Source organism: Setaria viridis, chromosome 7, assembly GCF_005286985.2.
Source record: "Setaria viridis chromosome 7, Setaria_viridis_v4.0, whole genome shotgun sequence".
NCBI classification, from domain to species: Eukaryota; Viridiplantae; Streptophyta; class Magnoliopsida; order Poales; family Poaceae; genus Setaria; species Setaria viridis.
This window is the reverse complement of record NC_048269.2, coordinates 34,391,106-34,412,396: the sequence shown is the minus strand read 5'-3', so window position 1 is coordinate 34,412,396 and position 21,291 is coordinate 34,391,106. Positions and strand designations below refer to the sequence as shown.

Genomic DNA, 21,291 nt, shown 5'->3' with positions numbered 1-21,291 from the left:
CGACTATAGGAGAGTGGGTTTGTTGGTAGGCGCTGCGATAAGGCTTTCGGTACGGCTGCCGTTGTCGAGTGGAGTTGTGTGGCCGCGTTGAGATCCCAATCCAACCGGTCGGCTTTAGCGGTTGAGTTGTGTATTACCCGCATTGATGTCCCAATCCAATCGGATAAGTATAGGCTGCTTCTTTCTTTTCCTTTTCATTTTCCTCCCTATGACCTCCCAGGGTTGTTGTATTTTTCTACTATATCAATAGAAATTCACACAAGACGTTCATTAAAAATAACGACAAAGATAAAAAATGAGGGAAGAAAAAAATTATATTCAATAATTTAGGAAAAATCAATAATTCAGAAACAAACAACATCAAATTATCACCAAGTTTTGTGTCATGTGTATTGGGTTTTTTTTCCTCCCGTGCAACGCACAGGCATATTTTCCTAGTACTTGCTTAAAGGATTTTCTTTTGCAAACTATCTTATAAACGATAGTGCAAAAATGGCAAGGGACAAATCATTTTTTTTTTAACTCAAGGGTCAAATCATAAAGAAGCAATACTTCCGCAATCTCGGTGGCTCATATCCATCTATCATCTCTCTCCTCTCTCTCTCTCTCCTCCCTTATCCGCACGCTGTGACAGCCGGTGGCCGACGCTTCGCGGCACAACATGGAGGGGTGCGGGCATGTGGCACGGCAGCCGGTGGGCGGAGCAGCGCGTTGACGTCGGAACCGGCGAGCCGCGGCTCTAGGCTATGAGGAGCATGGCGCAGTGATATGGTGGGAGGCACGCGACACGGATAACAGCTGGTGCCCGACGGTAGCAGGGTGCGGACAGTGGCCGGCAGCTGACGAGGTGCGGGAAGCAGCCGATTTCTCACTCGATCCGAAAGAGACAGCACCGATTCATACAACAGGCAATGGGAGTCGTCGTGTGACCTAGGAGCACGAGCCCCTGCCGTCGTCTCCCTTCTCTCTCATCATTAATTATTGTCCACATCAGATTGTTTTGCTTCCGTGGCGCTATATAGACGGCAACCGTCGTGTGTGGGTTGTACGTGCCGTGACTCGATCGACATGCAGTGCTAACGTGCCCTAGCTAAATTGGTAAGCATCAATGTGCCAAGGAACGATTGGCTTAATTTGATGCATTGATTGAGACGAATCCGTGTGAGCACGGTAATGCTGGCTCTAATTGATTGGTTGCCACTTGCCGATACAAGTATTTGACCCACCTTGCAAAAGGAAGCACGCGTATCGCCGCCCAGCTGAAATGAAATATGGGAGAAGCAAGAACTACTTTCTGACATTACTAAGGGATGAAATACCTAAATGCGTGCAAATGGGATTAACTGAAGCGCAGCTAAAGACCGCAAGACGGATTTGAGATTTGGCGAGGCATCTCGCTGCTAGGAAAGAATAGCGACATTAGTTTTTAATAAAATGGATTCAGAAAAATGCTGGCACACGTTGTCGAAGTCAAGGATTAGGATTCAAACCTAAGTGGGCACGAATCGATGTAACGAACTGAGCAACGCTGGTGGTAAGTGTTGCGGAAGAAAATGTAACGCTGTTGTCGTCCCGAATTGTATAAGAGCATCTAAAAATGACTTAAAATATGTTTACTCTACCCCGTATCGAACTCTAAATCATGCATGGGCCTCGACCTAAAGCGTATATAATATCTTCCTTTTCGTTTAATCCACGTATATATATTTTAGCGTACACAAAATTATTTACCACCAATACAAAGGTTTTTTTTTTCTCGTCTTGTGTTCAATGCAATAACTTTGCATTGTTAATTCAAGACTGAAAGGCTTTCCTTTCCGGGTCGGCGTCTTCGTCGTCGTTGACAGCGGATTTGCTTTCCGATTGGGTTGCTTTGGTGTTCCATGGTGGCCTGGTGCGGACTGTCTGCGGAGCGGCTCGGTTCTTGGTCTGCTGGTGCGTTCTTCGGTGCCCGAGGTGTGCTCTGGTTCATGCAGGAGATGGAGAGTTTGGGTGGAAAGATGGACGGCCGATGTTCTTTTACCGAGGATGTCCTGCGGCTTACCTTTGTTTGGTGTCGTCTTCTTGGTCTGGGCGCGATGGTGGTGGTGTGCTCTGTAGCGCAGCGCTGCAGCTTAGAGGACTTGCATAGGCAGGTTGAACTGGGGAAGAAGAAGAGGGTCTTCGTTGTAATTTTCGAATTACGTAGGAGTCCTTTCGTAAAAAGGGAAGCACTTGTACTTGCATCAGTTTTCTTTTAATATGATGTTATCCCTTTTCGCAAAAAAGCAACATAAAATTTAAAGATCGAAGATAGAACATGACTGCACAATGGCCAACTAATTTCCATATAATTTAGGCATGATTTAGGCCCTGTTTGGGAAGAAGGGGCTAAAATTTAGCCTTGGACTAAATTTTAGCACCATCAAATTGGGTGCTAAACTTTAGCCCTTCAGGGTGTTTGGGAAGGAGGCTAAAGTTTAGCAACTGCTATGCCAAATGACCCTTCTACCCTGCATAGCTGCCCCTCCGCCACCCGCTCCTCCTTTAGCCCCTCCGTCGCCAGCAGCACGGCGGCGAGCAGCAGCACGGCGGATAGGACCGCCGCCACGGTGCACAGCGGCGCCCTCTGGCGGCCGCCGCGGGAGCGGGCGCCGGCGCCGGAGACCTCGCGGGGAGAGAGAGAGAGAGAGACGCCGTCCGGCGGCGAGGTTCCGGGCGGAGCGAGCGAGGCGGAGACGGCGTCGTGGTCCGGCCGCGGCGGCGGTGGCGGGATCGGGCGGAGGCGAGGCGAGGCGGGGCAGAGGCACAGCGGAGGTAGCGGCGGCCCCGCCGGCGCGGCGAGGCCGCGGTGGTCGGCAAGGCGAGATCGCGGGGGCGGTCGGGGCCGGCGCGGAGGTCGCGGGGGCGGGTGGGGCCAGCCGAAGGCGGCTGCGGCGGTGGCGAGGTGGAGGCGGGGCGGGCGGCGGCGAGGCGGAGGTGGGGCGGCGAGGTCGGCCGGAGGCGGCGGCGAGGTGGAGGCGGCGGGGCAGGCCGGAGGCGGAGGCGGCGGCGACGGCGGGGCGGGCCGGAGTAGGAGGCGGCGGGGCGAAGGCGGCGGGCGAGGTGGTGGCGGCGGAGCTGGCCGGAGGCGGCGGCGGCGAGACGGAGGCGGCGGGACCGGCGCCGGAGGTGAGGAGCCGGGCCCCGAGCGGTTCGGGTGAGGAGACGGGGAGAGAGAGAGAGTGAGGGGAGGAGAGAGAGGGGAGGGGGGTAGGGGGGGAAGTGGTAGAGGGGGACCACTTTTTAGTCCATTTAGTCCATTTTAGCTACCCCCAAGTGACTAAGGCCCTGTTTGGGAGAGGGGGGCTAAAGTTTAGCACCCCCACTTTAGCTCATTTTAGCCCCCAAACTTCCCAAACAGGTGGGCTAAAGTGGGGTGCTAAACTTTAGCCCCCCACTAATCATTTAGTCACTTGGGGTAGTTAAAATGGACTAAATGGACTAAAAAGTGGTCCCCCTCTACCACTTCCCCCCCTACCCCCCTCCCCTCTCTCTCCTCCCCTCACTCTCTCTCTCTCCCCGTCTCCTCACCCGAACCGCTCGGGGGCCGGCTCCTCACCTCCGGCGCCGGTCCCGCCGCCTCCGTCTCGCCGCCGCCGCCTCCGGCCAGCTCCGCCGCCACCACCTCGCCCGCCGCCTTCGCCCCGCCGCCTCCTACTCCGGCCCGCCCCGCCGTCGCCGCCGCCTCCGCCTCCGGCCTGCCCCGCCGCCTCCACCTCGCCGCCGCCTCCGGCCGACCTCGCCGCCCCACCTCCGCCTCGCCGCCGCCCGCCCCGCCTCCACCTCGCCACCGCCGCAGCCGCCTTCGGCTGGCCCCACCCGCCCCCGCGACCTCCGCGCCGGCCCCGACCGCCCCCGCGATCTCGCCTTGCCGGCCACCGCGGCCTCGCCGCGCCGGCGGGGCCGCCGCTACCTCCGCTGTGCCTCTGCCCCGCCTCGCCTCGCCTCCGCCCGATCCCGCCACCGCCGCCGCGGCCGGACCACGACGCCGTCTCCGCCTCGCTCGCTCCGCCCGGAACCTCGCCGCCGGACGGCGTCTCTCTCTCTCTCTCCCCGCGAGGTCTCCGGCGTCGGCGCCCGCTCCCGCGGCGGCCGCCAGAGGGCGCCGCTGTGCACCGTGGCGGCGGTCCTATCCGCCGTGCTGCTGCTCGCCGCCGTGCTGCTGGCGACGGAGGGGCTAAAGGAGGAGCGGGTGGCGGAGGGGCAGCTATGCAGGGTAGAAGGGTCATTTGGCATAGCAGTTGCTAAACTTTAGCCTCCTTCCCAAACACCCTGAAGGGCTAAAGTTTAGCACCCAATTTGATGGTGCTAAAATTTAGTCCAAGGCTAAATTTTAGCCCCTTCTTCCCAAACAGGGCCTAAATGATTAGTGGGGGGCTAAAGTTTAGCACCCCACTTTAGCCCACCTGTTTGGGAAGTTTGGGGGCTAAAATGAGCTAAAGTGGGGGTGCTAAACTTTAGCCCCCCTCTCCCAAACAGGGCCTTAGCCGTCAACCATCCACAAATCGTGATTAGAAGTATATCGTTACCACTTCCGGGCACGAACACACCTGAGCACTTGTGAGGGAGTTGTAAGCCGATCATTTACCCAGCCGACCATGGTGTTTCAGCTCTACAACAAATACTCCTACTAGCTCATCAACAAAGCAAAATTACTCTGATCTGTCGGGGCTTCCTTGCAATTACAGATGGACCGAGATGCAAATTTCAAGTACTCAGCATTCGGCATTCGCATCAGGAGTTCAGGACGCTGCCGTCGTGCGCGATGTTCCTGCGGCGGCTCAGAACTTCCGCCGCCCTCCGTCGCGGCGCGATTGACGGCGGCGTCCTAGCCGCCCTACGGGCCGAGCTCGCCCATGAGCTTCCCTCATCCGCCCCCTCCGTTCCCCCTCCCTTCCATTGCCAGGTAACGCACATCCTCACCGTTTCACATTCCCAAACCCCAACCCCCCCACGATTCAGCGCCACACCGACACGTTTGCTTCCCATTCGCAGGACGCACCTGATTTCGTCACCGTATCGGACGCCCCGCTTGCTGGGGACTTGCTCCTGCGCCGCCGGGCCGATTCCGAGGAGGTCCTCGTGTCGGCGCTGCTCGCGCCGCTGATGTTTGAAGGCCAGGAACCCCTGCCCAGGGACTTGCTCATAAAGGTGTTCGTCAGTAAGCTTGGTGCGACGCCGGTTCTGCACTTCAACTGCCGTGCGTTTTGGGCTGAGGGGAAAGCCGGCGGTGCTGACTATGTTATTAACGCCGTCCGGTACCACTCGTCTCCTGGCGACGATGGAGAAGACAAGTATGAAGGCCCGGAGTTCAGGTGGTGCTCTGCTTTTTCGTGGATGTTGTTACGGTTTTATGTGCTCAATGCGTGACTGGAGTAATAAAGAGGGGTTTCCTGAAAGAAAATCTTTAAAATGAACATTTACTTCCCAAACATTTGCTGGAGGATTTTGATATGCATACTATTTTTTAGAGGATCACTGGCATTCATGTTGAAATTTGGTGGTAGCTTATGCTTTCCAGTAAGTTCATGGAGTTTATAGATAGTTAACTATTGCAGGATTAGAATTGTAAATATTACTGTATTGAGCACCAACATTTTCTTTGACCTGTGGCAATATCTTGGGCATTGATCCTTAATGTTTGTTACCCTTTGAAAACATTTCATCCAACTGCTGGTGCATTCAACCCTAAATACACGGGTGAGGGTAAGCTGTTATTGGCTTATTGCCCCAATATGCATATATTCCTTTCAATTTGGCAGCATTTTGTAACCATCTGTTTGTCATAAACATATGAAATCTAGAAGGCTTGTTGAGTGTATGTTTCATTATATCCAGGATTGAATCACTAGTATGAGAATAATAGTTGTTGACCTCTGTAATATTTGGTAGATCCAAGTATATGTTCTTGGTTATTAGATATTTAGCTGAGTGTGTAACCTTTGTGCTTATATTCCAAAATGTTTAAAGCCATATGTACAGCTTGTCAGAATTATACTTTTATATTTAGTTAATTACCATTCTTTCTTTGATGGAATGTGTTGTGCCTAGAAAAGTTCTCTGACTTAGCTAAGGATGGCCAACAAAATATGGCTAAGTAGGCAAGGACCATTGTCCCATGCCAGTAATCACCAAACTTGTATGCCCCATTACTCCTGAAAGTCCTATTTGTGCTTGAAATTTCCAGTTAAAGTTCAGTTATTGCCTTTGTTAGGGATCTGGGAAGTAAAGCTTGCAGCGACATTTGTTTATCATTAATGCACATGATTTAGCAGAACTATGTGTACCCATATTGTTTGAAATTCATGGTGTTTAGAGATGATTTTTTCGTTGACAATCATGGTAGTTGATAGTTTATACTTGTTGGTGAAGGGCGATGGCAGTCTCTTTGGAAGTATAAAACTAATAACCAACTAGAAGACTGGATAGCATGGAAACACAACTAAACATTCCCTGATCCTGGATCAAAGTAGCCATATCAAATCATACTGGGTTCCTATGCTATTTTATCCTAATTTGGAATCTCATGATCTTCACTGTTATGTTCATTATGTTTAGCTAGAGTATCAAAATAGGTCTAGCAAAGCTTTTCTCAGTACATCTTCAAAAATAATTCAATAAACTTAAGGGGAGTGACTGTGGACCTAGAGAATCTAATTGGCCTGCTTGTTCCATGTTTTCAGCGCACTATCACATCTTGGATTATTTGGGTGATTGGGCCGAATTTCTTTCACTGGTTTGAAACAAGCCATGACGAAGCAAGAGTAGTTGTTGGGCTATTGGGCTATAACCCACCATTTAATGTTAACGTAAAAACTGGGCTTGAGATGGCAAATTGCTACCAAGTTTGTTGTATGACAGCGACATCTTGTCATTGGTCCATATTATGCCCTTTATTGACTATAGCGTAATGAGAAGAAGAACAAAGCAAGTTAGGTAGCATGGAAAAAAAGAGTCATAATTGATGATTTTTGTTTTGTCATACAGAAAAATAGCTATTGTCAATGAAGGTGGTATTCTTTAACACTTTTAGTGCAATGCATTTATCGTTATCCTTGCTCTGAAGTAAATGGTAAATATGATATACTGTATGTTTTCTCTGTAGAGCATGGACCGTATCACCCTTATTCACTCATTCCTACAGTAGTTTAACGTTGTCAATTCTTTATATAGTGGTTCTTGTAAGAAAAGAGTCCTACATATTACCATGTTGGTTCACCAAGGAGGCATGCATGATACATGTTCTCCAGAACATCAACAGCCCACTGGTGCCTTAAGCTAAGATCAATGCGGAGCTTACAAAGTTTGTTTTGTAGAACTCAACCATTTGCTCTCAGTGACAGTGTTTGCCTTTATTTGCACAGAGATTTGGATCCTCGACTAAAGGCTGCATTGCAAGAATATCTGGTAGCAAGAGGCATCGACTCCAAACTGGCAAGCTCAATTCTGCTGCATTTGCATCAGAAGGAGCGCACCCAGTATTTGAATTGGCTGAAGACTATGGAAGAGACATTCGCCAAAGATCATTGATCCAATCATCTCTCTACCTCTATCAATCTTCTCTGGCTGAGTTAAACGTATACATTTATTTTGGTCATGTTGCTCAAGCTGTGATTTTCTTGAACTCATCTTTTGTGCTAATCACCTGTTGATTATTTAACTGATCTTCTTGTGCTCTTTTCTATGGAAAATCACCTGTTTCATCTTTTTTGCTAATCACCTGTCAGACTCTAAACTGATTGCCATGGCAATTTGCTTCAAATGAGTAAGTAAACTAAAAGACGGTCTGCCTTAACAATGGTAATACGAACTGAAAATGTAGTTTGTTTTGACAGTGCCCAAGCAACGAAAGTCTAAAAGCAATTCAAATTGGACTCCGCCATAGGACCACTCAAAGCAAACTCCAATGTATCCTTCCACATGTTTGATACTAATTAGGAGTATTAAATATAGGCTAATTACAAAATTAATTGCACAAATGGAGGTTAATTCACGAGACGAATCTAGTAAGCCTAATTAATCCATGATTTGACAACGTGGTGCTACAATAACCATTTGCTAATGATGGATTAACTAAGTTTAATAGATTCGTCTCGCGAATTAGCCTAAAGTTTCTGCAATTAGTTTTATAATTAGCTTATATTTAATCATCATAATTAGTATTGGAATATTCGACGTGATAAGGGCTAAACTTTTAGCCGAGGATCAAACACGCCCGTCAGAAAATAGCTCCACTCAAAGCAAACTCCAATGCATCTTCCCCCGAGGCATGGAGGCTGGTTTGTACAGCCGTCATCAGCGGCCATGTCGGCTGATGGCCACCATCGACGGGAGGAGAAGCTCGCTGTTGGCAGGCGAAGCGGAGGCTGTGCTCGCCACCGACGGCGGCGCCGCTGGCGAACTGGTGCGCGTCTCCGACGGCTTCTGCGCGAAAAGAACGGGCGCGGCATGGTTTCGCAGGACTCGTGCAGAGGATTCTGGCTCGGAGGAGTGGAGGACCAGAACCTTGATCTGCTTACGGATCGAGGTTTGATGAACAGGACCAGCATACATGATGGCAAGAGGCCTCCACGGCAAGTCTCTCTTCCTCTACGCCCTCGAACCACCGCCTGGAGCGCGGCGCCCCGCCGCCGCCGGAGGCGGAGAAGGAGAGGAGAGATCGGGAGCATCGATGAATAGCCGGAGGCGGAGAAGGAGGACGGCCCATGGCTGGCGAATGGCGATGCAGCGAGGAGAAGCGCATGACGAGGAGAGGCATGGGAGATTGAGCTGCCGGGTGCCACGAGGCCGGCATGCGTTAACACCGGAAAGCCGAGCGTCGCGCCGTTGCCTACGCCGCTCCACGCGATCCGGCCGGTGGTTGGCGTACGGTCTCGGCGCCGCGAGCTCTCGTTGACGCGGAGCAGCTACCGTGCCTTCCATGGCCATCGCCGTCGTTGTATGGTGATTTGGAGCGGTTCCTGCTTGTGTCAAACAGAGAGCCCGCTCCGGCTCCGGCTCCGGCTGTGCCGTGCCCGTGCAGCGGGATGCCGACGTGCCCCCGTCAACACTTCTCCTCTCCCTCTGCAGAATCTTTTTTCTTTTTGAATAAAGCTAAGCCCTCTGCAGAATCTACTGGAGAAACACCGATGCTTTCAGTAAGCTGAGTGGTGAGTTTTGCCGCTGCCAACTGACCTAGGCGGCCGTCCTAGTCTACCGAACGTTTCTCACCGCACTGAACACCCAAGAAGAACCTAGTCTTGCAACCTGCTTGGCGTTCACAGCTAAAGGTGGGGATGGATTGACACATTCCAGTCCACAGACAGTAGCAGCAGGTTAAATTCAGAGTCAGGTCATTATCCACCAGAATTCAATTCCTCACCGCACTGAACACGACACGCAGAGAGTGATCAAACAGACACAAATGTAGACCATAGCAGTGAGCACAGCAAAACTGTTCTTGAAGCCTGATGGATAGCATCCCAAGCTACATCTACGGTTTGCAGTATTATTGGTTCTACAGCGGTTCGTTACAGACCGAGGAAAATAAACGCTAGTGCAAACTACAAAGTACAGTCTCCAGCTATTAGGTGGTAGCCATCCAGATCCAGGTACTGCAACACAAGCATTCTTTTGTCCTAGGTTCTAACTTCTAAACGCTAACAGCAACCTTTGCAAACATCAGTATGGCCGGTGTCGGCCCCTGCGGCTGTTGTTGCTACTAGTACTACCGCGGTCATCTCCTCTCTGCCGCCTTCCACCGGAGCCGGATCCGCCACCACCGCTACCACCATAACGATGACCACCTTGCTGTGACGGAGGCGAAGCCACATGCACAGTTTGCTGCCCTGCAGCTTGTGGTCTGCCAAACACCAAGGAAACTATGAATCGACAATGGAATTATCACTGCAGCAGTTCAAAGGGCTGCTCTTAACATGGAAGGTGAAGGAACAAAATAAAGGGTTATGTTGGATATAATATAACAATCTCATTTCATCACATTATTGGACCATTGCAATTTTTGCAAAATAACTTTATTCTACAATAGACTCTTTTCATTTAAATACTCCAGGTCTATGCATGTTGTCAAATTCAAGAGCTGCAAATACTAAACAAATTACATGTGTTTTAACACAGGGGCTCTCAAGCACTACTTTTATCATGTACTGAAAAAATGGATGTTATGTGCACATTGATCAAAACCGTTTCTTCTCTGTAACCTAATGTATGAACTGGCTGCCAAGTGTTTCAACAATGGATTTGCGGCAACAAGTAACATTACAAGACAACAATGTAATCCAGATGCAGTAGGGAGTTGGAATTGCATTAGTTCAGTTGAATGTATGATGTATGACCTTTGTAGAAGAATACTTAGGATAGAGCGAATACTTACACATATACAAGACGGCCATCTGGTAGAACCATTGGGATCATTGTTGAACCTGAAGGAGCACCTGGAGCATACAAAATTGGCTGCAGAGGTGCAAAGAATGCCAAGCATACACAACAGTTAGAAGGCTATCACCTCTTGTATATGTAATTTATCTCATGCATCAGCCAGTGCATAGCAGATGATGGCATGTACCTGTGCAGCAGGAGCAGGAAGCACACCATAAGCACCAGCCAATCCATTTCCAAGTCGATTATAAGCACCTGCCAATCCATTTCCAAGTCGATTATAAGCACCTGCCAGTCCATTTCCAAGTGGATTATAAGCGCCTGCCAGTCCATTTCCAAGTGGATTATAGGCCCCCGACAGTCCATATCCAAGTGGGGTATAACTTGGCAGCAATGGACCTCCTTTTGCAGTAGGTACTGATATAGTATCATCCTTCTTGTCTGCTTTTGCAAGTGAACAATCCAGTAGCTGACCTGATAAAGAAACAATCCATGACCTTTTGGATACATGAAGCAAAATTGACCAGCTATAGAAGGATGTTAGAGAAGAAAACTCACCATCAAGTTCATATCTCTCAGTGTTCTTCAGAGCCTTAATAGCCATGTACCGTTCCTTAAAGTGAACAAAACCGTACCGATTTTCATGACCAGCTTTTGCAGGAGGAAGAACAACTTTGGTAATTTCTCCAAGGTGCTCAAACAGCGTTCTCAGCTGCTCTTCAGTAACAGTCTTGGGCAGGTTTTTGACATAAAGAGATTTAACCTGAAGACAAAAAATGCACATCCATACACAACATCATTATAGAAGAGAACATTTTGAGGTAATATTTCGTCATGTGGTGCTCAAAACTTAAAAGGACCTGCTTCGCAGTAGAGGCAGATTCAGCACTATTCTTAGTATCTGCCCAGTTGACAGTAGGAGCATTTGTATCTAGTTTGAATTCTGGGGTAGACATCTTCTGCCTGGCATACTCTGCACATGCCTGGTTGTAGTATTCAATAAAGCCATAGCCCTTATGGCAATCTGAATGTGGTGCCTATGACGAAGATATATTCAGTGTAAAACAACTGTAATGATGCACGCTAAAGTTATTGAACTATCATAGTATTGTATCCATACCTTCGGGAGATTGACTTTCAAAACTCCAGGACCAACTTCTTCCACTGCGTTTTTGAAATCATCCTGTGTCCAATCTTTGGGTATATTCCCAATAAATAGCCTGTTCTTTGCCTGGGACGAAGAAACCTTTATCTTCTTTCCCTGTTACAAGACCATAATAATATGGTATATTTCATATCAATATACAAGATATAGGAGTTAATCAGGTGCAACAAGGATTCAGAAAGTACTAGTGTGTATTCATATGTCGTTTGGGTTGCAAAACTAGGTTTGTATAATATGGTGCCGGAAACACTTTAGAAAGGTCCCCCAATAAATTATTGTTGAAAACATAATATGCCGCCATCCACAATTCTGATTTCTAAAAGTATGACTGAACACAGGGGTTTGCAATTAATCGCAAGGTTTTGTATTTTAAACTCGACAGTGGGACTGCTGCAAACTTTTTTAAAAATAGCAAACAGATGTAAGTGTAATCATATAACCTTGTACTTTGCTACGTCTCAAACTGATCGCAATGTTCTGTATTTTAAATTCAACTAGATTGAACAGTGCAACTGCTGCAAACTATTTTACATACCAAGAGGATGTGAACCTAACCATTTAACCTTGTATTTTGCTATATCTAAGCTGATCCATGAAGCTAAATGTAAATTGTATGAAAACACAATTTTTCACTTAGTTTCCTACTACTATCTTGGGAAGCTATGTGCTATCAAATACTTGCTTTATCACATACATCCATCTTTTTGTAGAAGATAATATAAAAAATGGCAATAAATCACTAGTGGACTAACATGAAGATTGACTCTGAGTTCAAGTGAAGACAAACCTTTAGGTCTTTATTGTTCAACTTTTGGATGGCCTTTAAAGCCAGTTCTTTAGTTCTGAAATTAACAAAAGCATACAGCTTGTTATCCCCCTTTCCTCGTATTCGCACCTGCAGGAAAAACAGACTCTGAATTGCAGAAGAAACAAATGCAGAAGCTAACCCATAGAAAGTAGGCAGTACTCACTTCCACAACTTCTCCAACCGACTCAAAAAGTTTTTTGAGATCCTCAGAAGATACATCTGAGGAGATGCCCCCAACATACACTTCAGATCCATGAGGAGGAAGAGCAAGAAGCTCAGCATGTTTCTCTTTTTCTTCCTCATCCTTCTGATCTACCATTTTACTGTCATGCTTAGCATCAACTTCACACGCAACTTCAGATTTTTCCTCCTCTTCCTCCTCATCCTCCTCTACCTCTTCATATTCAACCTCCTCCTCGATTTCTTCATACTCAACTTCCTCTTCATCTACCTCGTCAGGATCATCGAACTCCAAATGGTCTTCTTGTCTGAGAGCATTTTCTGTACTCCTTGGCATCTTTCAAAGATCAAAGTTTCAAGAAAACTTTGGAAAGAGCACAGGAACCAACAATATTGGGGGAGCAAAGTGATGATGTATGGATAGGAAAAAAAACAACAGAAACAGCTAGGAAAAAATATATGTAATAATCTCAAAATGGGTTCAGCCATGGGTATCCAAATGGAAAATGGAACCACAAAGCAAGTGAATGTTGAGGAACAAATGCAGAAATAGCAGTATGCTCAGATGGGCAGTATGGAAGGTTATCAAGAATACAATAGCACCATCAACGAGAGTATGTTAAAGAGGACAGGCAAGGAAGATGCTATCTGGATTCTGGAGTATAATTGAGCGGGCTGGTGTAATTGCAAGGTATCAATATTCCATTAAATGAATGGAAGGGAAGGAAAAGTAACAGGAAAAAACAAAACAAGAATTAGAGAACAATGTACATAATGTGCAAATCTAAAAATAAAACCTGAACCCAAGTAAATAACTAAGCAGTTAAGAATAAGAGTGACTAAACAGTAAACATGGAGAACATGGTCATTCCATGGAGATAAATACCCTCTCAAGACTGAACAAAAGAATCAAAACATTATACAACTGAAAATTTTCATACTGCTTCAAGCTTGGCCCTAACATACAAGACATTAACTACTTGTTGTCCTAGAACTGAACAAATTTCATATTGCTTCAAGCTTGGCCCTAACATGAAAGACATTAACTGCTTGTTGTCTTAAAATTTTACTTTACGCGTTCTGAAATAACTCATGCGTTGCCAATAAATGCACTAGTCATCGAATCGTATTATGGACAGAATTTCCTTCTGAGCATATAGACGTATACTGACTCTAAACCATCATTGCTCCTCAGATCTAACTGAAAGCTTAGTTATGTGATTGTATCTAAAATATGTTGCCCATTTCAGTAAAAAAAAATGTCACCCAAATATGTTAAGATCAACCTTGTCGTTGCATAGAAGACAAGTACGATTAAAAAAATATAAGCCATCCACCAGCAAATTACATATGTCATTCTGTAGGTATCAAGCTGGACCGAATCTAGTGTTTTCATAAGAAATAGGATAGACTCATTAGTACTGACAGAACAAAAAAAAAAGGTGGAGCATCTGGTGTGCTCCCCTTGCTTTCTGATTAGAATGTAAAGGCTGCCTCCTATGTATCTAGGCATCTAGTACATGATTAGCAATAGGACGGGATCGTCGGGAGAGGGAACATAGGATCAACGTTCAATGGGGAACGCAAATTAGCACTCTAATGTTTCGCAATCAAGTAACTGAATCTAGTGGAAAGCGGAGAGTTCTGACACAGCCTACCCGCCCTAATTTCTCCCGCTCCCCATAGCACAATCACTCGCAAACAAGAATAGAAGCTAATCGGACTGCAACAAACGGAGGGACTCGAGTTCTTACCTCAGAGTGATCCGAAACTGCCCCCAGCGAACTTGGGGGATCGGAAAGCCAACCGGAGAAACTACCCTAGCCGGAGGAGGACGCAACGCAATGGTGGGATGAGGACGGAACCAAGTCGAGCGAGGCTCAGTTTTGCACTCCGCCCCCTCGGTTGCCTAATTCGTTTCTTTTCCGCCCCTGACGCCGCGTGAGCGTCCGATCCGTCTCTGGCAGGAAAAAAATTGGGTGGGGACCGTCCGCATGCTTAGATCCGGTGCGGCCTGTCCCCGATACCCGACACGTCACCACCAGGAAAAAAATCAACGATCCGCAAACTCAACTTAGGCTCGTAGCTCGGCAGGTGCATAGAGTACCTCGACGGAGAGGATGGTGCCATGGGGCCTGAAGAGCTGGCGCAGGTCCTCGACGTCGCAGCGGCGCAGAAGGTTGCACATGAAGAGCTCCCGCGGGCGCGGCCACTGTTGTATCCAGCCGCTCAGGTCCTCGCTGGCGTCCGTACCCAGGTCCTCCCCACGCGCCGCGTTGTTGCCGCCTACCCACTCCTGTTCATCCTCCTCCACCCTGTCACTGAACTTCGCCTCCTCGTGCGCTCCTCCTCCTCCTCCTCCACTATCTCGAAAACCGGCGGCGGTGGCGGTCCCGAGCTCGCTCTCGCCCTGGAGCCGAAACGGACGGTCTCGAACTCGACAGCCGCAGCTCGGCAAGTGGAGAAGCGCGCGGCGAGGGAGAGCGAGAGCTCGAGCTCCAGGCGGTGGGTTGGACGTAGCCGTGCCCAAGCTGCGAGCCTGAGTTGAGTTTGCAAATTGTCAAACGAGAGCCTGAGCTTAGTTTGTAGATCGTTGATTTTTTTCCTGGTGGCGACGCGTCGAGCATCAGGGACGGGCCGCATGGGGTCGAGTATGCGGACCGTCCCCATCCAAATTTTTTTCCCTCTGGCAGCCCGCGCCCGTTGGTTGTAGGGTCGTTGACTATTCGCCGACTCTTGGTCAATGTTACAGCGTCTACTTCTGGGAATATTTAACTATTTGTCATCCTTACGAATGTGCTTACATTTTTTTTTGAGACAACAGGAGGAGAGTTAATCCCCTACTGAATATATATTAATAAATAAAGGAAAGAGTTGAGTTACAAAAGTAAAAAGGAACTAAGAAGAAATCAGAAAAACTCCGCAGGAAGCCAGGGGCTTCTAACCAAAGATGGGAGGCTAAGAGTTATTATAAGGATTGCATCCAAACTGTCATATTGGGAACCATTGTTGGTCTTGCTCTGTGCAAGAGGGTAGAAAACTCGGAGATGAATTTCCTCTTGCATTGTTGGACTGTTGGGTCAATTCCTTTGAACAACCAATCGTTTCTTACTGTCCAAATTGACCAGGCCATGAGAATCATGATTTCCATGTAGAAGGGCACTGACAATCGGTCTTTTATCTACCTGAAGATGGACTGAGGTGATCTCGTTGTGATCACAGAGACACCAATTGATTGTCAGCATGCTTTTGCAAAGTTGCATCTGAGAAAGAGATGGCTTACTGTTTCTCTTTTTTGCAGAATGCAGAGATCACAAGTATATGATTCTAGAGTCATGCATTTCCTCTGTAAGAGGTCTCTTGTGCTGAGTCTGTCCTTAAGGAGCAGCCAAAAGAAAACCTTGTGTTTCATCTAGCATCTAGATTTCCATAGCCAGGAGAAAATTAGGTGAACAAATCTTTGGCCAATAATTGTTTTATATGCCCTGGAGGTGCTGAACATCGAGGTGCCCCAGATATAAGTCCATCTGTCATTTCCCTGTGCCACAGGCATTTGTTCTATAAAGTGCTCTAAGGAGGTTAATTGCTCGTAGGCCTGTGTTGAGAGGGGGATGTTGAAGTTATGTAGAAGATTTGTCCCATCAGTAGCCTCCTTATAAGAGATGTTAGCATTTTTGGCGAAGGAGAATAGTTGTGGATTGGTTTGTGATAGGATTGTTCCATTCCAGAGATCATGCCAGAATAGCACCGTGGAACCATCCGCTATAGTTGGAAATGCAATACCTTTGTAAGTGTCTAGAAGTTTGACGACATCTTTCCACTAGAATGAGCCCCTTCGCTGCTGTCCAGGTAACTTTCCATGGCTGTCGTAGTTTTCCCAAATAAGATTCACCCAGGGAATGTCGACTTTAGTATAAAATTTGTGGAGATACTTGAGGAGCATTGCATCGTTATGTGTTGACAGGTTAGTAACACTAAGGCCACCTTATTTCTTGGGAACTGTAACCATAGTCCATGCTGCTTTGTGTGGTTATGCGCTTACATATTTGCTATCCCTCTGCAAACGAAGCAACACATTTGCCATTTTCGCTGATGTGGCTCGCCAACTCACCTGTGCCAGTGTGGATCGGGACAGGAAAAGACCAAAACACCCCTACCTTTCTCCTGTTCCTGCGCGCTCCATGGCCGGCCATGGCCGAGCTCCTGCTTGTCCAGCCCTGCGTCCTCCGCATCGCCGCCTTGTGCGCCGCCACCGCTAGCCGCGCGCCACCGCCGTGTCGTCCTGCGAGCCGAGCCGCGCCCTACCACCGCCACCCTAGCCCAAATCCCCCGTCGACCCCACCCCCATCCGCCCACCCTCCCTCCCGCCGGCCCCCACGGGGGATTTGGGCACCGGCCACGGGAATGAGTGGCGGTGGACGGCCCCGACTAGCGCCGGCCAACCCCCCGACAAGCGCCGTTGGGGGGCAGCAGCTCGTGGTCGCAAGAGTGTCCAAAGGTTGAAGATGACCCAAGATGTGGGTCCCACACATCAGTGGTGGAGAGAGAGGAAAGGGATAGATAATAGGGATAAGGTAGGGGCGTTTTGGTCTTTTCCCATCCCGATCCACGCTGGCACGGGTGAGTTGGCGCGCCACGTCAGTAAAAATGACAAATATGTTGCTTTGTTTGTAGAGGGATGGTAAATATATAAGCATATTTGTTCACCGAGGGTTTGAATCCCTCTCTTCTTTTCTAGCGGGATATGAAGACGGAAGCACGAGGACTGAGATGAATAGCCCATCCTAAAGAGGTGTTAGCCAACGCGGTCATCAGTATGCAGGGAATAGAGTAGGTTAGCATATATAAAGGATGTGAGATTGAAGCATGAAAGTCTCTTCCTTCCCCTTCCTATGAAACAGAGCTATCTATTCCAACGTATTGGTCCAACTCCACGGTTCCTCTCATCAGCAGTGAAAGAACAACTTCCTAGCCGCCTCTAGCCTAACTGTAACAGGCAAGAGCTGACACCGGAACCCAAAGGAAATAACGTTATTATGGGGTGTTTGGATACAAGGTGCTAAACTTTAACGGTGTCACATCGGATGTTTGGATACTAATTAGGAGAACTAAACATGAGCTAATTATAAAACTAATTGCAGAACCCTGTGCTAATTCGCGAAACGAATCTATTAAGCCTAATTAATCTATCATTAGCAAATGGTTACTATAGCACCACATTATCAAATCATGGACTAATTAGACTTAATAGATTCATCTCGCGAATTACACTCCATCTGTGCAATTAGTTTTGTAATTAGTCTATATTTAATACTTCTAATTAGCATCCAAACATCCGATGTGATGGGTGTTAAAGTAGCCAAACTGGCTCTATATTATATCGATTTTCCATACCTACCCTGCTTCTGCTCTCGCGACCCGCCCAGCTGCCGCGGGACGCCGACAGAAGAGCCCCGCGCGGCCGGCGTGTTGCGGAGGGGCTGTGCAGCCACGGAGGGAACCGGAGAGGCGGCACGGCGGCCGGAGCGCGGCACGTCGCTCGCGGACGAAGGCGCGCGGGCAGCGAAAGGCAAGGGGCGGGGGAAAATGTTGGGAGAAGCTGCTCTCCCACCGCTGCCAAAAAAAAAAAAAAAGCCGACGGTCTCTTGTCTCTTCTTCATTCCTTCTGTACTGTAGAAGCGTCTGAATTTTAACCTGGATGAGAAGCTTCAAGTTTAAGCTGAGAAGCTGGTGTCACTTGCATTCCCTGAACTGAAGAATCGCAGAACGTAAAAGACTGAATCTGATCGCGAACGAGTTCACGCTTTCAGAATTCAGACACCGTACTAGATGAAATTGGCAGAATTCATGCTCCTAACTTAAAAAGAATGGTGTTTCAAAAAAAAACTTAAAAGAAGGGACATGGAATTATGGAACAGAAAAGCACATTCAACCGAACCGTATCCATAATTGTTTAGGGCATTTTTGGCTCTCCTTGGGTGAGCTTTGAGTGAAGATGAAGAAAGTTGAGTGATTAGTCGACTATAGGAGCATATAGTTTAAAGTAGGGACAGCTTACCTGCCGGCCTAGCAACTCACAGTGCATCAGTTCACTACAACACGTTTAAATGCTATATCTTTTTGTTCCTTTTTCCCCTGGTGCCACTTTGAGTAAACCTAAAGATTTTGTACCCTGTGACTTGTAGCACAACAATAGCCATTCTTTTCATGACGAGAAGGCATCCAGACCGTCAGAATAGTTTGTTAGTAACCAACAGTTCGATGATACATATCATCTAAATGATATGATTCTGTGAAATAAAAGATATCAAATGCTAACAAGTAACAAACATGCTTCCGAATCATTTATCCTTTGCATTTCCTGTACTGAAGAACCGCAAAACTTAAACAGCAGAAATCGATCATGAACTAAATCAAAGTTTCAGACATGCTATAGCCGAGAAGAATAAAATGCAGTACAACAGAATCAATGTTCATCATGGATTGCATTTCAGTTTTTGTGGTCACCGCCGCTGCCGTCCTTCTCCGGCAGCAGGCGCGCGGCTGCCTCCGCGTCATCCGGCTTGGGTACCGCTGTGGCTGCCGCCTTCCTCTCGGCCTCCTTGGCCTTGAGCCCCTGCAGCTTGGCATGGTTGTAGTAGGCGACGCCGAGGAAGGCGATGCCGTAGCCGGCGAGGTTGATAGGCGTGACGGTGTCCTTGATCACCGTCCACGAGAAGGCGATGAGCAGCCAGTCCTTGACGACGCCGGCCACGTTCATGGTCAGCGCCGACGTCTTCCCCACCAGCAGGAACACGGCTAGGTTCAGCGCGAAGGCGCAGAGCGAGTTGGTCCCGAACACGAACACGTCGGGGCGCGCGAGCCCTGCCTCCGACGCCGCGGCGGCGCGCAGCCTGGGCAGCTCGACGGCGTACCACGGAATGGTGAGGAAGGCGAGGCAGCAGGGCGCGATGTAGTAGAGCGAGGTGATGGGATTGAGGGACATGCCCCTGGAGGTGAGCAGGATCTGGATGAGCACGAGCCGCGTGGCCTCGGCGGCGACGGCGGCGAGCTGGAGCGTGACGCCGAACGCGTCGAAGCGGGCCTCCCCGTACGCGGCGACGGCGACGCCCGCGGAGATCCCGAGCATGTTGAGCATGGAGGCGCGGCGGAAGGAATCGGTGCGGAAGGCGACGGCGAGGGAGTAGACGGCGACGGGCATGAGCGCCTTGAGCATCTGGATGAAGGAGACGGAGAGGTAGATGTAGGCGGAGTTGGAGAACCAGAGCGAGAGCGCGTAGAGCGCGCCGATGGGGACGACGGAGGCGGCGTAGAGCTTCGGGGTCATCGGCGGCGAGGTGGGCACGTCGACGACGCGGAGCACGCGGACGAGCGCCGCGGCGAGGGTGGCGCAGAAGGCCATGTGGATCATGGTGAGCGAGATGGGGAAGGGCCAGCCGTACATCTTGGGGTCCAGGATGTACTTGTTGTACACGATCACCGAGAAGCTCAGGCTGATCCAGATGCCCACGTACGCGTACGACAGCAGCACGGACCTGAGCACCGACGGCGGCGGCGCCGGCGAAGGAGCTGGCGCCGTGGACGTCGACATCGACGACGAGGACACCTCCATGGCGGCCTTGGCCGGCGCGGTGTCGTCGCCGGCGCCCATGGGGAACTGGATTGTGCTTGCGCGGGGAGTGATGTGCCCGTGCTGTTTGGTGAGCGGGCGCGACGTGATTAGTGAAGCTGCTTGGTGCAGAGCAGAGCTATGAATAGTAGCTTAGTGATGCGCGCGTTGACATTTAAGCTTGGAAACTGGGACTGGGGAAGCTGGTGCGCATGGTCGATCGTCGTCGGTGCACGGGATGGGATCATGGATCCTTTACGTACGTTGTGCTTCAACTGTTGACGAAGTTGCTTGAAACTCGGAGATCTTCAGCAATGGCGAAGAATTTGTCGACAGTTTCCGTCTGAACATCTTGAAGGGGAATTCCATTTAAAGATCTTCATATAAAGCCAATAATTTTAGGACGTGTCTATACCTCAATCGCTTGAGATTTAGTTATCCCTCAATTATTTTTATTGTGGCCATCCGATTGCAAACCAGTGGCTCAAATTTGCTCTTGTTGCTCTCTCTCTTATCTTCTTCCCTAACCGCCTCCTTCCTCCTTCCCCCGATACCGCCTCCTTCCTCCTCTCCCTTGAGCTCCCCGCCGCGACCTACCTCCCTCCTAGCTTCAGCGGGCTCAGCCGCCGCCCACAAGCTGCTCCCACCTCCCGGCTCCGGCCCTCCCTCACTGTTCCCTCACCCACCGCACCCTTCTTCTTCCTCATCTCCCAAACTCCTCTGCTGCTCCCACCTCCCACCGGCTCCAGTGGCCTCCACTGCCTTCGCCACCGATGCTAATCTCTTGAAGCTCGACGCCCCCGCCGCCTCCACCACCCACTGAGGGTCCCCCATCGCTCGGCTCCGGCGGCGCCCTCGCTGCCTCCGCTCCGCCACCGTCTCTTCAGCCTCCACCACCGGCCGGCGAGCTGTAACAGCTGCCAATTTAGTCATCTAAGTGACTTTGAAGAATTAAAAGCAAATTGAGAAGAAAAGAAAAAGAAATTGGTCGAAAATCAAATTCGGGTCAGATTTGGCCGAAATTTGAATTTGAAATTTGAAATTCAGAAAAATTCGGCAAAAATATGGAATACAAGTGTGAGAGTGATTAGAACTTAAGGATCAAAAATTTGGAACAGAAATGGTGCTAAA

At 49.0% G+C, this 21,291-nt stretch overlaps 3 protein-coding genes across 4 annotated transcripts; 1 reads left to right on the top strand and 2 right to left on the bottom strand.

Moving 5' to 3' along the window:
* Nucleotides 1-4,724: 4,724 nt before the first annotated feature.
* On the top strand, nt 4,725-7,737 carry LOC117865731 (uncharacterized). Of its 2 annotated transcripts, none has more exons than XM_072294825.1 (3): nt 4,725-4,927; nt 5,017-5,336; nt 6,705-6,908. In XM_072294825.1, the coding sequence occupies exons 1-3, from the start codon at nt 4,787-4,789 to the stop codon at nt 6,733-6,735; spliced, it is 492 nt and encodes a 163-aa protein (XP_072150926.1). In that variant the 5' UTR covers nt 4,725-4,786; the 3' UTR covers nt 6,736-6,908. The 2 variants fall into 2 exon arrangements, with proteins under 2 accessions (XP_072150926.1, XP_034605863.1); XM_034749972.2 differs by lacking the exon at nt 6,705-6,908 and adding an exon at nt 7,386-7,737 and having other exon boundaries at nt 4,734-4,927.
* A 1,703-nt stretch (nt 7,738-9,440) lies between these two features.
* On the bottom strand, nt 9,441-14,464 carry LOC117864099 (heterogeneous nuclear ribonucleoprotein Q). The gene is given in 10 exon segments (XM_034748103.2): nt 9,441-9,837; nt 9,840-9,862; nt 10,394-10,473; nt 10,586-10,872; nt 10,957-11,161; nt 11,259-11,435; nt 11,519-11,659; nt 12,351-12,458; nt 12,535-13,226; nt 14,306-14,464. Coding segments are annotated over 9 exon segments (1,428 nt in total). The 5' UTR covers nt 12,889-13,226; nt 14,306-14,464; the 3' UTR covers nt 9,441-9,784.
* Nucleotides 14,465-18,866: 4,402 nt separating this feature from the next.
* LOC117865071 (probable sugar phosphate/phosphate translocator At5g25400) lies at nt 18,867-20,457 on the bottom strand. The gene has a single exon (XM_034749152.2). It carries the CDS (start codon nt 20,200-20,202, stop codon nt 19,042-19,044), a length of 1,161 nt encoding a protein of 386 aa, XP_034605043.1. The 5' UTR covers nt 20,203-20,457; the 3' UTR covers nt 18,867-19,041.
* Nucleotides 20,458-21,291: the final 834 nt, after the last annotated feature.

Excerpts from the sequence above, each read along its gene's own strand:
- LOC117865731 (XM_034749972.2), top strand. The coding sequence starts at position 4,787 with ATGTTCCTGCGGCGGCTCAGAACTTCCGCCGCCCTCCGTCGCGGCGCG. Across the intron at positions 4,928-5,016 it reads CCCCTCCCTTCCATTGCCAG|GACGCACCTGATTTCGTCAC; the intron begins GTAACGCACATC and ends TCCCATTCGCAG. Across the intron at positions 5,337-7,385 it reads TATGAAGGCCCGGAGTTCAG|AGATTTGGATCCTCGACTAA; the intron begins GTGGTGCTCTGC and ends TTATTTGCACAG.
- LOC117865071 (XM_034749152.2), bottom strand. The coding sequence starts at position 20,202 with ATGGGCGCCGGCGACGACACCGCGCCGGCCAAGGCCGCCATGGAGGTG.